This window comes from Odontesthes bonariensis, chromosome 23 (assembly GCF_027942865.1).
Source record: "Odontesthes bonariensis isolate fOdoBon6 chromosome 23, fOdoBon6.hap1, whole genome shotgun sequence".
Taxonomy (NCBI): domain Eukaryota; kingdom Metazoa; phylum Chordata; class Actinopteri; order Atheriniformes; family Atherinopsidae; genus Odontesthes; species Odontesthes bonariensis.
The window spans coordinates 30445056-30462230 of NC_134528.1; the positions used below are offsets into that span (position 1 = coordinate 30445056).

General features: G+C 42.8%; 1 protein-coding gene across 1 annotated transcript in view; it reads left to right on the top strand.

The window, feature by feature from the left end:
- Positions 1–4972: 4972 nt before the first annotated feature.
- Positions 4973–17175, top strand: part of LOC142374139 (1-phosphatidylinositol 4,5-bisphosphate phosphodiesterase delta-3-A-like) — a 30285-nt gene continuing 18082 nt past the window's right edge. Inside the window, exons 1-3 of the mRNA XM_075457673.1 lie at positions 4973–5221; positions 11941–11996; positions 12088–12199. Coding sequence (XP_075313788.1) covers positions 5131–5221; positions 11941–11996; positions 12088–12199 — 259 coding nt within the window. The 5' untranslated portion in view covers positions 4973–5130. The remainder of the gene's footprint in view (positions 5222–11940; positions 11997–12087; positions 12200–17175) is intronic.

Here is a 17175-nt window from a genome sequence, read left to right on the forward strand (position 1 = left end):
AACTGGATGTACCTGGCAGACAGGGAATTTATAGTCTTTAACACGCCTGGCATGGTTCGGCTGATGGATGGCTGAGTAATGCCAGATCTGTCCCCTATCTCCCTCTGAAAATACCCGGTGGCCAGGAATGCCAGGGTGGACAGCACCTGTACAGGCACAGGTATGGCATTGGACCGCCGGGTGTCTCGCCTTAACTGTGGCTCTAGGATGCCACAGAGCTCAATAAGGAGATGCCTAGGGAGACGAAAACGGCTCATAAGCCACTCATCATTTTCCCGAAAGAAATCCTGCCGGTCCCGGAACACTCTCTCGCGCCTGATGCGCGCGTTCAGGTCCTCTAACATCGTTTCGCCATTACGCGCCGCTGGAATCACCTCTTAAATAGGCGGTTGAATAATGAGCCATCACTCTTCCAATTACGGAGTCGTACACACCTGAGAAAACTAATGGAATGGATGTCTTTTAATTCAGTTTTGCCACACAAGAAACTGTTCACTTCCTGACGAAGGCTTCATGCCGAAACGCGTCGAAGTGTTTTAATCATGTTTTGCCCATAAAATAAAGGCATTTTAACTACTAAGAAGATGAGTGCCTTGGTATTCTACAACTTTTGGAATTAACTAAGCCTGTCACCAAAGAGCACCATCTCTACTAAGTACTAGTTCCAGGTAGCACTCCAATTGGAGTTGTACTTGTTTAATTTTTTTATTTATTTAATTTGCGTTTATGTTTATATTTATGTTGAAGTCAAATAAAACATGGGCCTTCTTTGAAGTGATAAGTCTGTAATTTTAACCGAGGGATTTGTTGCAACTCATGAGGCACGCACTAGTGACGCTGCTGTTCATGTATGCTATTGCAGTCACCGCAAGTCAAAATGGAAAAGTGCGTACACGGCCTCAGACCTGTCGTGGTGATTTCATCTTTCCTGCGCTCACGATGGATTTGATAAATGCCAACCTTTGCGCAGAAAAGAACGTACACACGACCTACGCATGTTTTTCGTCTTACGCAAGTTTGATAAATGAGGGCCAGTCTGTCTACAACCAGAGCTTTGTGCATACAATAAAAGTCCAAACAAATAGTTTGTTCTAAATGCAATTAGTTTATATACATAAATAATGACATAGCAAACCACACTGAACAGTATTCACAATTTGCATTGACATTATTTGCTGTTGGCAACATGCTAATCATTGTAGCGGTCTCTGCCTGGGACAAAGCAAAGGGGCACATCACATGTGGCACACTTCACAGGAGTCTTGGTCTGGCAGCGTCTGCACCTCAAGCATCCAGCTGTGCTGCGTCCTGATGTGTGCACAGGCTCAGCTGTGGAGGTAGACCCCGTCTCTGCCAACTCCAAGGCTAAGGTCTCCCTGAATGCCTTCTGGTGCAAAGGAACCTCACCTCTGCTTCTGCCATGTTCTTTGTGCAAGATGGATTCACAAAAGCAATGTCCATGAAGTGGAACAAGAAAGTCTGCTGTGTTTTCTGCAAGACCTTGATGTATCTTATTATCAAATCAAATCAAATCAAATCAAATTTATTTGTATAGCACATTTCATGTACAAACAGTTCAAAGTGCTTCACATTAAATAAAAGCATTGCAGCAGGGAGTGGAAGAAGCATTAAAAATACATAAAATAATATAAAGAGAAACAAATAAAATCATTTAAATGAATTTAAAATCAGGCAACAATCTCGATAAGTTAAAAGATATTTCATGCATAGACACATGAGAAAAGAAATGTTTTTAACCTGGATTTAAAAATGTCTACATTTGGTGAAAGTTTAATCTCCACTGGCAGTTATTAGGCCATCTGATAGGTCAACTCCCACCATGTACCTGAAAGGACAGTTGGAAAAAAAAAAAGGAAAAATGGTATCAAAATATGTCCAGCACACAAGTTATTATATTTCAAAAGGCAGATAAAAAAAAACTTCCGTACCCGGGAAAGTAGTGCATGGGACCCCCTCGTCTGAATTATCTTCAGACGTTCTATTATGTAAAACAAAAACAAAGAAATGTATTTTAAAATACAAGAAAGACTGAGCTGTGTATATAATAATTAACAAGACTTTTTGCTCTTTTTCAATGTTTGCTTTATTGATGAGAATGCTGCTGAGTGATAATGCTGAGTCCACATTTTCCTTCATGAACAATAAAGTGTCTGTCTGTCTGTCTGTCATATTGAGTAAAATAACAATAAAACATAAATAATACTAACTTGTAGAGAGCAGTGTTGGTCAAGTTACTTGGAAATAGTAATTAGTTACTGATTACTTCTGCAAGAATGTAATCCAGTTACCTTACTGATTACTTATTTTCCAAAGTAATTAGTTACTTTAATGATTACTTTACTTAGTTACGTTTCAAAAACATGATGCATGTCCGCGCTCCATGTTATCTTGTTGATCTACACACGCACTGACGTTGCCCCGCTCATACGTGATTGTCATGAGACACTCTCACAAACAAAATCACGTTTTAGTAACGCAGCCGGCTTGCGGGAAAGTAACAGTAATCTAATTACTGTTTTTGCAATTGTAATTGCCTTACTTTACTCATTACTTGAAAAAATGTAATCGGATTACAGCTGCCTGTCATCCTGCCATGCATCAGAACCAATAACGGCTTCAGAATCAAATATGAAACGAAGCATTGTGAGAATAAATGTGTGCCTTTGTTGTATGAAAACTTTGTATGAAACAGTTCAGAGGGCATCAGCTGGAAAAGTGGCTGATCATAGAAGCTGATTTGCGCACAACAACTGATTTTAGAGTACATGTAGATATCTAGAGTACCATTGCCGCAGGTGCAACGGACGGTTTTAGAGGATCAACTGGTTTAAATCACTTGTTTGTGATTTGAGATGGATTAAGGATGTTGTCCATCCCACTTAGGCGTCTCTGTCTTATCCGTCTTAGTTTCGCCTGCTGTGAAGTTGCCAGAAATATTGCGGAAATACAGTTTGCCATCATTTTAAATCTCTTGTGAAGGATTTGAGGAGTCTAATTTCATTTGAGACGAGTGACAGGAACTGTGCTGATAAGTTTGACTTTTCTTTAATGTCATTTGACACAGTACCATAGTTTAAATTTTGTATGACTTGTTTACAGTTTGGGAACATATTGACTGACTTTGAAAGTTTTAGGATTAAATACCAGAAAAAATTAAAAATGAAAAAAAATATATATATATTCTCTCATATTAGCTAAATGTTTTGTCAACAACGATAAAAAGGAAAGGAGATTTCAGTTTGACAGTGACCCACAAGACAAAATTGAAAGATCAGGGGAACCTTCCAAAATAACGATAATAACCATATAATATCTTTCTTAAAATGATGTAAAAATAATGATCATAACATTTGGAAGAATTGTGTTCCACATTTTGTCACATTTTGTAGAGCATGGCAGCACTGAAAACTGACAGTTTCATTGGGCTATTTTAAAGTGAATTCATTCTATTTTCAAGCAGACTGATTCGAACTTAGCAGAATACCAAAGAAAAATGATTTACATATTTTTCCTTAACTTAATCACACATATTACACACTCCACAGCAAACATTATGAATAAATTTAAACAAGCATTCAGTGAGAACACGAAGGATTTCTTACACTTTGTACAACATTTCAAATCATTGTCCAGAATGTTCCATAATTTCACTTCACTTACTGAAAAGAACATCTGTTAAAAAGTAGGTTGCCACTTCTAAGATCACATGTTTCTCTTGTCCTCATGATTGGCTCTTAATACAAAAGATGTACAAATTCAAATGTACAAATCATACAAATAAAATGTTTAAATTAACTAAATCCTTTCATTTCAACACGTGATTTAATTAACAAAATGAGTTTGCTCTCTTGTATGCATCTTGTACAAGTGTTGTTGCTCTTTTTTGTAATACATACAAATCTTTGAATTATTTGGCATCTATGTGTTGTCCCCCACCTCTTAGGAATAAGTGAAATATGGAAGAATAAGTGAGTAATACAAAATCTGATGTGTTGAAACATCTCAAATATATTCCTAGCTTTGTTCAAAACCCCCAATGCTTTTACACACGTTTCACTTAGTAGGCTATATTCTGCATGAGCTTTCCACATAAATTTATGATGTAGAGCCAGTTGCGATTTTAGGATCTGGTCTTTAGGGGGGCCCAGCCCCCAGTGCTCACAGAGGCACATTATTTCTCACTAATTGAGGCGAACTAGTACATTTATAAATTTTGGAACCGTATTAGTTTTGCTTTGAGTAGTGTTTCCCCTACAACATTCAATTTTGACCTCTTCATTTCAAAAGACTGTGGCTTGACAGGGATAAGAGAGAGCCTGAGACAAATATTGAAGATAACTCAACATTTATTTTGGGAAATGTAGAATTCTATGTGTGGAACAGCTAGCTTACGACCAGAACAAAATGCCAAACCGTAGACAACTCTAGCGGCAAGCAGTCGCGTGAATGTGCCAACCCATCAGATGAGATGTAGTTGATAAGTGGACTGGTCACAAGCCTCGTTTTGAAGCAGGGTTGCCAGACACACAAGGTTGCCAAGATTGGCCAGTCGCACCAAAGTATTGCGCAGGGGCAGAGCAAGTTTTTTGCATAATATAATATTTTAAAATTGTGCTCAGCCAGGGGGTGCCGAGCTATCTCAGGGTGGTGCCTTGGCACCACTAAAAATAACCTAGCCTCGCCCCTGGTCAGAGCAACTCCTCCTAATTTATTCTGAAAAACTGAGACACTCTAAAACCACTGTAATTTAATCATCCGTTTTCCGGTTACCAAAATAAAATCGCTGTTTCATTTCATTTATTGAAATAAAGAAATTTAGTCTAAAAAATCCATCTTTCTTGATGACTGATATTTTGAAAGGCCCTTAGGAAGTGTCGGTCTGCAGTGACGTACACTTCATCACGAAGCCTTTCTGAATCCCATCTGCATGACGTCAGCAGGGTGACGGATGGCCGTGCTTTAAAAGCATGGGGACGCTCTCACCGCCTCCTCCAGGCGGACTTTCTACCAGCTGATCAGCCGAAATTGCTCCCCAGCTCCCGGCCTCCTGCCGCAGACACAACGGGACACGGCTCCAGGGACGGCGGAGGAAGGCGGCCACTTTGCATCATGTTGGGCGCCAGGAAAAAAGCAACTTCGCAGGGGAACAATGGAGCCGGGACGTTTGAGTCTAAGGCCATCGATCCTCTGAAGAGTCTGGGTGAGGATTTGTATTCGAGCTCTTTCACTCTTCATGAATTCAGCGATTGACGTTGATCTATTTGGCACAGTCCAAGTGATAGTGCACATAACCGAGCAGCTACCGTGCCTCCTCCGCCCCTTTCCCTGAGGAACGGTCCCTGAGCCGGTCAGATTATGGCTGCAGTGTGCTCTTATGGAGCCCGAGTATCACACCGAGTACATTTATTCCCTTATTGAATTCTAACGTCTCTTTATTTAATGAAATGCCAGTTTCACGCACGGGGCATATATTTCTTTATTTTATTTATTTATTTATTTATTTTTTCGCACGGGGCATATGCAAAAAAACAAAACTCATTGTTGACGAAGCATTGATATTTCAAATAGGATATATTATATTCTACAATATTTAAAAATATAGGACAAAATGTATTGGAGTACTGAGTGGAAACCGTTTTTAAAAGACGACGCTTTTTTTTAATGAAAATATATTTCAGGGTTCTAGCTCATCACAAGTGTTTCTAATAATTTAGGAAAAGTTTCTTAAATTCTTATAAGAGCATACTTTTTAATTACTTTGACAAAAAATATCTTGTAAAGGTGTTGCCTTTGGCTTGAGCTTCTTTCTTTTCTTTCTTTTTTCTTTGGCTGCTCTTAGGACAGTAATTTGCATCATTTCCTAGCGACTAGAGTAAATAACAGTCAATAGTCACCTGACTGATCAGTGATACAGTCACTGCCTTTAACGCCAGTAAAACATAGGTCTCAGCTAGTTGTTCTCAGCTACACCAGTAAGTGTTGCCAAAACATCAGTGCAATTCTGCAATAAATACCTCATGATTTAACAGTCACAATGGACAGTTTTGCACTAAGTAATACATTAATTGGGTAAATGTAAATGCTAATTTGCATTTGCAATGGCTACCTGTATGTTTTAGAACTGATTGTACTCATTAATTTTAGGGCATAATTTTTCGGATATGTGTAACATGCCAAGATTTTATCAGCCCGAGTGCAGCCTGAGATCCTGTGACAGAGGTCTGGTAGTATTTCTTGAAGAGCTCTTAATTCACAGCTTTGGAGCAATCTGAATTTTTAGGTATTTTGTTTGGTGAATGAAGTTCAAATTGAGAAGACTAGAGTTGTTTTTTCTTATAGTGGTTATCATCCTCAAACCAACAAAACTATCAGCAACTTGAGAAGGGTGCACATGTCAGCCTCTTTGACTTGAACAAATTATAATTGTATTGTTCTGCACATGCTCATATGCACTTGAGACTGACCCACTGACTGGTACCTGACAGAATCACCCACGTACTGTAGGCAAGGCAAGGCAAGGCATCTTTATTTATACAGCACATTTCATACCACAGGCAACTCAACGTGCTTTGCATAAAGACAAGGCAATTAAAGAGAATAAAAAAATAGAATAAAAATTAAAACACACAGTTAAAGGCAATCAAAGAAGAGGGGAAAAAAAATATATATATAACACAATTAAGAGGATTTTTAGCTTTATGCTTTAAGATGATTTAAAGGAACTCAACCATAAGCAGACCGAAAGAGAAATGTGTTTAACCTGGATTTAAAAGTGCTTACAGTTGTGGCTGATTTCAGTTCTGCTGGTAGTTTGTTCCAGTTGTGTGCAGCATAACAGCTAAAAGCTGCTTCACCGGGTACAGTTTGAACTCTGGGCTCCACTATCTGACCTGAGTCAGCAGATCTCAGAGCTCTACTGGGTTTATACTCTGCTAGCATGTCATTCATGTATTCTGGACCTAAACCATTCTGTGATTTGTAGACGAGTAGCAGAACTTTAAAATCTATTCTGTATCTGACCGGGAGCCAATGTAAAGACCTGAGAACTGGGGTGATGTGATGTGATCTCTTTGTTCTGGTTAAAACTCGGGCTGCAGCGTTCTGAATGAGCTGCAGCTGTTTGAGACTCTTTTGGGGGAGTCCAGTCAGAAGACCGGTACAGTAGTCCAGTCTGCTGGAGATGAAAGCATGAATCAGCTTCTCCTGACCTGTTTGGGACATGAAACCCTTCATTCTGGATATGTTCTTAAGTTGATAAAAGGCTGATTTGGTGACTGATTTGATATGATAGTTGAAGGTCAGGTCTGAGTCTATCAGCACGCCGAGGTTCCGGACTTGGTCTTTACTTTCTAGAGACAGTGACTCAAGATGTTTACTGACAGCAAACCTCTTCTCTTTGTTGCCAAACACAATGACCTCAGTTTGAAGGAAATTTTGGTTCATCCACTTTTTGACTTGCTCTAAGCAAGTCATCTGGAGACATCCATCCCATCCATCCATTATCTTCCGCTGGTCCGGGGATCGGGTCGCGGGGGCAGCAGCTTGAGCAAAGAGACCCAGACGTCCCTGTCCCCGGCCACTTCCTCCAGCTCTTCTGGGGGGACCCCGAGGCGTTCCCAGGCCAGCCGAGAGACATAGTCTCTCCAACGTGTCCTGGGTCTTCCCCGGGGCCTCCTCCCAGTGGGACGGGCCCAGAACACCTCACCGGGGAGGCGTCCAGGAGGCATTCTCACCAGATGCCCGAGCCACCTCATCTGACTCCTCTCGATGCGGAGGAGCAGCGGTTCTACTCCGAGCCCCTCCCGGATGACCGAGCTTCTCACCCTATCTCTAAGGGAGAGCCCAGACACCCTGCGGAGGAAACTCATTTCGGCCGCTTGTATTCGCGATCTCGTTCTCTCGGTCACTACCCACAGCTCGTGACCATAGGTGAGGGTAGGAACATAGATTGACCGGTAAATCGAGAGCTTCGCCTTCTGGCTCAGCTCCTTCTTCACCACGACGGGCCGGTGCAGAGCCGCATCACTGCAGACGCCGCACCGATCCGCCTGTCGATCTCCTGCTCCATTCGTCCCTCACTCGTGAACAAGACCCTGAGATACTTGAACTCCTCCACTTGGGGAAGGATCTCATTCCCGACCCGAAGAGAGCATTCCACCCTTTTCCGGCCGAAGACCATGGTCTCAGATTTGGAGGTGCTGATTCTCATCCCAGCCGCTTCACACTCGGCTGCGAACCGCTCCAGTGAGAGCTGAAGGTCACGGCCCGACGACGCCAACAGAACCAAATCGTCCGCAAAAAGCAGAGACCCGATTCTGAGGTCGCCAAACCGGACCCCCTAAACGCCCTGGCTGCGCCTAGAAATTCTGTCCATAAAAATTATGAACAGAATCGGTGACAAAGGGCAGCCCTGACGGAGTCCAACCCTCACAGGAAACATGTCCGACTTACTGCCGGCAATGCGGACCAAACTCTGACACCGGTCATACAGGGACCGAACAGCCTGTATCAAGGAGTCCGGCACTCCATACTCCCGGTGCACCCCCCACAAGAGTCCCCGAGGGACACGGTCAAACGCCTTCTCCAAGTCCACAAAACACATGTAGACCAGTTGGGCGAACTCCCATGCACCCTCCAGGATCCTGCGGAGGGTATAGAGCTGGTCCACTGTTCCACGGCCAGGACGAAAACCACACTGCACCTCCTGAATCCGAGATTCGACTATCCGGCGGATCCTCCTCTCCAGTACCCCCGAAAAGACCTTACCAGGGAGGCTGAGGAGTGTGATCCCCCTATAGTTGGAACACACCCTCCGGTCCCCCTTTTTAAAGAGGGGGACCACCACCCCGATCTGCCAGTCCAGAGGCACTGCCCCCGATGTCCACGCGATGCTGCAGAGGCGTGTCAACCAAGACAGCCCCACAACATCCAGAGCCTTGAGGAACTCAGGACGGACCTCATCCACCCCCGGGGCCTTGCCACCGAGGAGTTTTTTGACCACCTCGGCAACCTCAGCCCCAGAAATGGGAGGTCCCACGTCCGAGCTCCCCAACTCTGCTTCCTCATCGGAAGGCGTGTCGGTAGGATTGAGGAGGCCCTCGAAGTATTCCCCCAACCGACTCACGACGTCCCTAGTTGAAGTCAGCAGAGCCCCGCCCTCACCATACACGGTGTTGACGGTGCACCGCTCCCCCCCCCTGAGCCGCCGGATGGTGGACCAGAATCTCCTCGAGGCCGTCCGGAAATCGTTCTCCATAGCCTCCCCGAACTCCTCCCAAGCCCGAGTTTTTGCCTCAGCAACCGCCGAGGCTGCGTTCCGCTTGGCCTGTCGGTACCCATCAGCTGCTTCCAGAGTCCCACTGGCCAAAAAGGCCCGATAGAACTCCTTCTTCAGCTTGACGGCCCCCCTCACCACTGGGGTCCACCAGCGGGTTCGGGGATTGCCGCCACGACAGGCACCGACCACCTTGCGGCCACAGCTCCGGTCGGCCGCCTCAACAATGGAGGCACGGAACATTGCCCATTCGGGCTCAATGTGCCCCACCTCCCCCGGGACATGGTTGAAGCTGGACAGTGCCAGATATATCTGTGTGTCATCTGCATAGCTGTGGTAGTTGACTTTAGAGTTCTTCAGAATTTGACCCAGAGGCAGCATGTATAGAGTGAACAGAAGGGGTCCAAGAACTGACCCCTGAGGAACTCCACATGTCATAGCCACTCGATCAGATTGATTTCTTCCAATAGTCACAAAATAACTCCGCTCCTCCTAGAGAATGTACATCCCATTCTCACAGTGTTTTTCTAGGTTAATTTTAGCAAATTACTTCTTTGGTTTTCCACAGCCAGAGAGCCACAATAGAGCCATTTCATTACATCACTTTAAACATTTCTCCTAACACATGTTTGACCCTCGTTCCTGTGTATTCTGAATTTGTGTAAAGATCAACAGTAGAGGGAGACAGTTTGTGTTCACAAAAACAGCAACAGATCACATTGTTTATCTTGTTTTCCCTGCAAACTGATGACTTAATATTACCAGTGTGTTTTATTCATGTTGGTGAATGCTCTATACAATGTCAATCAGTTTCCAAACTTTAATCGGTATTAATAAAGATAAGATAAGGGTTACAAATGTGACTGATGATTTAAAACATTAAACAGCAGGACAACAGAAACAGTGAGGTCATGTCTGTCACTCTTAGTTGTTGTAAGGACCCTGGCATGGAGACTGGAGGCAGGAGATATATAGATGAAGTGCAAAAACAACAGTTTATTGTAGACAGAAAGTCTTTTCCATGATGTGTGGAGAGTCAGGGGTGGAGATCAGATGGCAGAGGCAGGACGACAGCGGACCCGCAGGTGAACACATAGAATGTGGAACTCTGTGGCGATAAATGGATCTGAAGTACAAGGGAAAACGTAAAAAGTGGGTTGAACCTTGAGGGAGCTTAAGGCATACAGCAGAGGGATTAATGATCTTGACCACTTAAAAAGGGCCAATGTAACGGGAGCCAGCTTCCGGAAGTCTGCCTGGAGAGGCAGATCTTTGGTGGACAACCACACCATCTGCTCGGGCTGATAACTGGGTGCAGGGAACGCCGGAAAGCTGGCTGACCGCCGCGGACCTAATTAAAGCGGCCCGAGCCTCCCGCTATACTCTACAGGCGACCGCCAACAGCGGGTGACGAGTGACCTGTCAACAGTGTGCCCGATATCAGCTGGGATAGGCACTCCAGGCCCACTCAACTTCTCCAGGCAACTTTAGCCGATGGTCAGAGATCCAGTTCTTTGCATTTCTTGGATCATCTGCTGTTGGGAAGTAAAATTCTGTGGACAGTGAAGCTAGGTGACTGCTATAGCCAGAATGTGCAGTTACTCTGATGTGCTGCATTTTGTGTCGTGACTGAACAATTACCATCTGTATTACAATATGTATTTAGAGGTAATGGATTTATTCATTTATTTCCAAACCACTTGCGGCTTGGTATGGCTCTTGACCTGGTGCTTGAGGACCCATAGGATATGGGCTAGGATATCCAGTACTTTCTTCACGACGCTCAAGTAATGACTTTGTGACTTCACCTGGAAGTCATAAAGTCATTATTCTTAAAGTTGAAGTCGAATTGCAAGTCTTCTTTATTTGTGTCAAGAGTTGTCATCAAATTTGTGACTCAAGTCTGACTTGCGTCCTCTGGTTATTAGTCATAAGTGATTCTAAAAACTTTGTGTGTAGTTATTGCTGTGGGCAAGAATGAACTCCTGTAACATTCTTTGTTGCAGCAGAGCTGAAGAAGCCTCTGTCTAAACACATTTTGATGTGTTGCTTTTGCCTTCTTTGCATAACCAGTTCCAGGGGCTATTTCATATGTACGGGGAATGATCCCTGTGTCTATCAGAGTGCGTGGATATTTCTTTAAGACACACTGTTTGCCCATACATGCCGTATGGTTTACCTATGAAGCAGCTGTGCAAGCGTGTAACCGGTGATTGTCTGATCTCCACCTGAGTCAGGGGACAGTGTGTACAGTCCATATCTAAGTTTATAATTGTGTCTGGGATACAGCATTTATCCCCGTACCTGTTGTGTAGGGTTTGGGCATCTGTCTGTGGGCAGCCTCCGTCTTTATTGTGTATAAAAAAAGAAACTGCCGGTCTGAGTGATTGCAACTTCTTATCGGCGTGTTGCTTGCGGTTAAGTACGAGGAGTAATTCCGCTGTAAATCGATGATGTTTTTTCATTTACTCTAGTCCAGCCAAATCGGCACCCCTGTATCTTTTTATCTGTCCAAAAGGAGGGAAAACTCACAGCATGTGTAAAAGTAAAAGCATGCCAGCGGCCAAGAATCAGCTTCATCAGCTCAGTTTTTGGACATCACATCACATTTCTTTAACCAATGTTTGTGTCTTTTGGCTTTCTAGGAGTTCATGATAATGAAGATGTGAAGCAGATGATGCAGGGCTCCAGTATGGTAAAGGTAGGCTAATACAAATGTGAAAGTTGTAGTATCTGCTTAATGCAGTGATATAACAATCAAATTGAATGGATTTCATCTGTCATGTGTGAAGGTCCGCTCACCTCGCTGGCAGAAGCGGCGAACTCTGAAGCTGTTGGAGGATGGTGTCACTGTCTGGTGTCAGTCACACAAAACATCAAACTGGGCTAAGGAGCAACAGTCCTGTGAGTTAGTTTGTGTTTTTATGTGCATCACAATCCAGGTATGAGGCAAAGGGATTTTATATGGCAATCACTGTAGAAACATGCAACAGCCAACTGAGAGGACACCATGCAGGGTACAAGCTGAAGCCAGTTCAAATAAAGAAATTCATATGTTTAAAAAAATGAACAACTTGACTATAAAATGAAAAGTCTTATTAATTTGGTTTCATGAAAAGATGAAAAGCAGAAGTCTTTCCATGCCAACATGTTGCATGCATGTTTCATGTCTTCACTGTTTATACTGTTTATACAGTATTTTTTACATTACTTTATCTTATATTAAGACTTGTTTACTTTATTCTGTGTTGTCCGGGAGACCTAGAGTAAAGAACTTTCAATTCTCAGTATGTCTGTGGATGTATTGCAGAATTGACAGTAAAGCTGACTTTGACTAAAATGGTATGGTCCATGATAAGGTGACTGAATGCCGATGAGTAATAAATACAATGAGCACTTGGTAATATGGTGATAGAAACAAGACAAAGACAACAGAGGACTTTTGGGATAATGGCAGAAAATATCAACAGAAAAAAAATGGACTAATTAGAAATAAAGTGAGGATCCACAAAAAGTAAAGCAGATATTACCTAAATGTACAAAGGGAGCTGAACTGAGGCTAAGAACATCAGCATCAAAAGTCAACAAACCAAAACTCACCGACCATGATAAGATCTATAGATTTAAACAGATATATTTTCACTTCAAAATCTTTAACATTGTTTGTCAGAACAAAAAACAGTCCTTTGTTCAACACAGAGATGATATTCAGTTAAAGACTTGTTAAAGACCTGCTTAATCCACCTCAGGTCACGTGGGGGCTGGAGCCTATCCCTATCCCAGCTGTCATTGGGCGAGAGGCAGGGTACACCCTAGACAGGCTGCCAGTCCATCACAGGGCCCTCTTTAGTTTTCCCTTCAATGACGAATGTTGCCCACACTCTTTTCATCTCAACTGATTTCCTTCTTTTCATTTCTTGACAAAGTTTCAAGTGCATTTCTTGATTAGCCCTAGGAGAATTATATTATACCTAAGAGATTGTACCTATCCATCCATCCATCAGGTTGAGGAAACTGGCACACTAGCAACCACAAAATGAATTTGTTTTTTGCCCAAATAGGTTCCCTCTGCAATCTAAGACCTCTGGAATGAACTCCTTGTCTGATATATTCAGTTAAAGTTACTGCATGTAAACAAGTTTCAGTGTGAAGTCTTGAGAAGTTTAATTGTTCATCCGTGGACTAACTCTGACAGATTAAAGACTCACTGCAGATGATCCCTTCTCTTTGATGCTGGCTTCATTTTCATTTTCTTTGACTTGTCTGGTTATTGCCCAACTGTTCTATTGACTGTGTATTGACAGCTTTCCTATGGGTGCAGCAAATGACAAAAATATGTTGTAGAAATGTGCTATACAGCTAGGATTGTATTGAGATGCTTATCGATGGAAACAGATGAAACAAACTAAAGAAGTGTTGCACACTCAGGCTTCATATGCATTCCACGTCGCTGGTCAATGTTTCCGGAATCTTTGTGAAATATATTTTTTTCAATTTTTGAAAGATTTGTTGAAGGCTCTTTGATTGTTTCTTTAATCTAAACGGCAGAATGTGATTCCCTAATCACTATCCCACATGTGACAAGGGTGTAGCCAATCAGAACCTTTGTTTTATTGGCACTGATATTTGAGAGGATTTGAAATTGCTTGAGGTGGTTTTTCTCTGTTTCAAAGAAGACTTGGTTTGACTGTCTTCTCACATATGAATAGGTTTATATTCCCAGAAAAGAAAAGAAAACGGCTCTCTTCATTTTCCTCTTGTGGATGTCCACCACAGTTTTTATTGTCCTATTGTCCTCTTTGTCGGTTTAATGGTACACTAACTAGAAGCAAGAGACCTAACTAAAATGATTAGGGGGAATCAAATTTGAACAAACTATAACTCACACTTCATAATTTTAAGTTTGTTTTGTAAACTCACTAACATAGTCTTTCAAAGTGACCATGCCCAAAGGTTCAGAGCTATGTCTGTATGATAACTGGTAACAAGCACCCTTTCCTTTCCAAGTTCTTCAAGAGCTCTGGTTGGGTGTGTAAGGTGGAACATGAATATAGTTTCTATTTTGGGGGGGATTTAAATGCTGGTTGCTGCTCTGCAGTCAAACTCTCCCTCATTTCCCCTATCTAGCAGTCACACACAGTGCCCTGATTATAGAGCTCATCTATTTTCAGATTAAGGTGGCCTCCCATCCTGCTGTACTTCAAACACTCAGATTATAGGACATCGTATGGAGCTGGGAGTCGGCCCCAGTTCAGCGGTTTGTTGCCGTATAGTTACCATACGACTCAACCACTGATTTACCATCCAAAGGGAAGAGCACAGCCTTGCCAAAGAATTGGACTTGCCTGTGATGTGGTTCTGTGTGTGTGTGTGTGTGTGTGTGTGTGTGTGTCACAGGGCCTGCCCTCTGACCACCAGGGAGTTTGTGTCTTGCGTCTTCTCCTTTTACGACACCCTAAATGCTTGCAGCTATTCACCCCCTCCTGATTAATAAACGTGTTTCTTCTCTTCCAAACACACTTAAAGATCAAATAGAATTCTTAATCACTTCTCTGATCCAGACACATTTCTGAAATCTTTTTGTCGTATAGATGTAAATGAACTCTATGTGGAGACAGTGGGAGCTTGTTTAGATGAAATGAGTTTGCTGTAACATGACTGGGTGGTCTACCACGGTACAGTAGTTCCAAACTTTAAATGAAAGAGTGTGGGATTTCATCAGCAGCAGGTTAGAGCCTCAGTCGGAACATTGAAAAAAGTTCAAAAGTTACCTATTTTTGTCTAGTTTTTATAACGCAAAGTAAATCCAGCATTTGTGAAGAAAAATAATAAATCTTATGCTCCCTATGATGTCATGATTCCTCTGACTGTACCAGTCCAGACCTTTAGAACAACTGGTCTCATAGTCTTTCTTTTAAAGATCACAGCTTGCATCCAGAGCTGGTGTGTATGTATGTGTATACTGTATTTAATGTACAGTACAGTGGGTTTTAGCTCTAAAATGAAAATGAAGGTTCTTCCAGAAATAATTCACACAGTCTTATTTATAGTTAAGCCTGGTTTATAGTCGGTAACGCAAGACGCAACGCAAGCCCTTGCGGGGTTGCAAGCCCCCCCTTGCGTGCTTGCGTGTGTCATCATAATTTTCTAAACTTCACGCAAGACGCAAGACGCGAGCACAAGCCACTATCTACATCACATCCGGCGGCGTGTTCATCTTCCGGTTTCATCCCCTGATAAAAGACCGCTGTTTTCAAACGCCAAGGTAGAAAGCGAAGAAGAAGAAGAAGCATGAATCCCATAGACATAATATATTATATATATTATGTCTATGATGAATCCACTCGAAGAGAGACTTGCCGAAGAGCTCCTGGCGGTGAATTTCCTTTCATCGTAGTAGGCATGTCATTGAAAAAACCCGCTACTCCACCTACTGTCCTGGCGGTGAATCGCCACGCAGCACACGCAACCGCCAGCAAAGCAAAATGAAGCATAAACGTCTCGAGCCAGTAACACAAGCGCAAGACGCAAGCGCAAGGGCAGTTAAAAGAAGTATAACTCAGCCTTTAACATGCATGATTCCCCATGCTTTTTAAAAGAGCTCCATTTCTCCACGGTATTCTCTGATAATGTATTGTACATACAAAGAGTTATGAGTGACCATTTTACTGCAGAATAGTTTAAAAGCTGATAACACTAGTGCACTTTCACTGAAGTGGCGGCTGGGATGCAGGGCTTTTGCTTGTAATGGAATATTTTCTACATTGTGTTACATTCTGATCTAAGTACTTTTCCACTGTTTGGCACATATTTCTGAAAATAGTTTTCCTTGTTAAACGAGGATGAGCATTTACATCTTGGGTAGAATTCTTGGCACTATTGTAATGTAAACACTGTTGGTTTCTGACCACGGAGGACACCTCAACCCAAGCTATGTGTGGTCATATGCCTCCACAGGCAAATAGAGCTGAGCAAACTCGAGCTGATTTTTGGCCCGCTCTGTTTACTCACTACGAGCAGGCGGAATGTTACAGATAAAGAAACGAGTGTAGGTCCGTGCAGGATGACCAGCAGTTCTGTTGGTGAGGATAACCATTTAGAAGGAACTAGGATAAACAGTCCAACACTGTTGTTTATTGCCAAGCCATTTTTTTAATTCATCTTCACACATATTCATCACATTTTTCAGTTTAGAAGCCTGTTCTTTAAGCCTGTTCCTGAGTTTGGCAGGGACACATTTCCTGTAAGCCTGTTAAACCACAGCACTCAGAATTGTGCGGATACTGAGCAAAATCCAAATTGAAATCCAATTTTACCATTAAAAATGGTATACTGTAGTACTGTATTTAGTGGGTGTTTTGCATATATTTGCTGTACTGAAAACAAGAAATACTGGAAAGCCTCAGGTAATACAAGACACAAGTACACTGCTCAAAAAAATAAAGGGAACACCTAAACAACACGATGTAACTCCAGGTCAATCCCACTTCTGTGACATCAACCTGTCCAGTTAGGAAGCAGCACTGACTGTGGATCAGTTCCACCTGCTGCTGTGCAAATGGAACAGACAACAAGTGGAAATGAGAGGCAATTAGCAAGACCACCCCTATAAAGGAGTGGTTCTGCAGGTGGTGACCACAGAGCATTTCTCTGTTCTCATCCTTTCTGGCTGATGTTTTGGTCACTTTGCATTTTGTCAGTGCTCTCACCCCCAGAGGTAGCATGAGGCGGTGTCTGCAACCCACAGAAGCTGCTCAGGTAGAGCAGCTCATCCAGGATGGCACATCAATGCCAGCTGTGGCAGGAAGGTTTGCTGTGTCTCTCAACACAGTGTGCAGAGCATGGAGGAGATACCAGGAGAGAGGCCAGTACACCAGGAG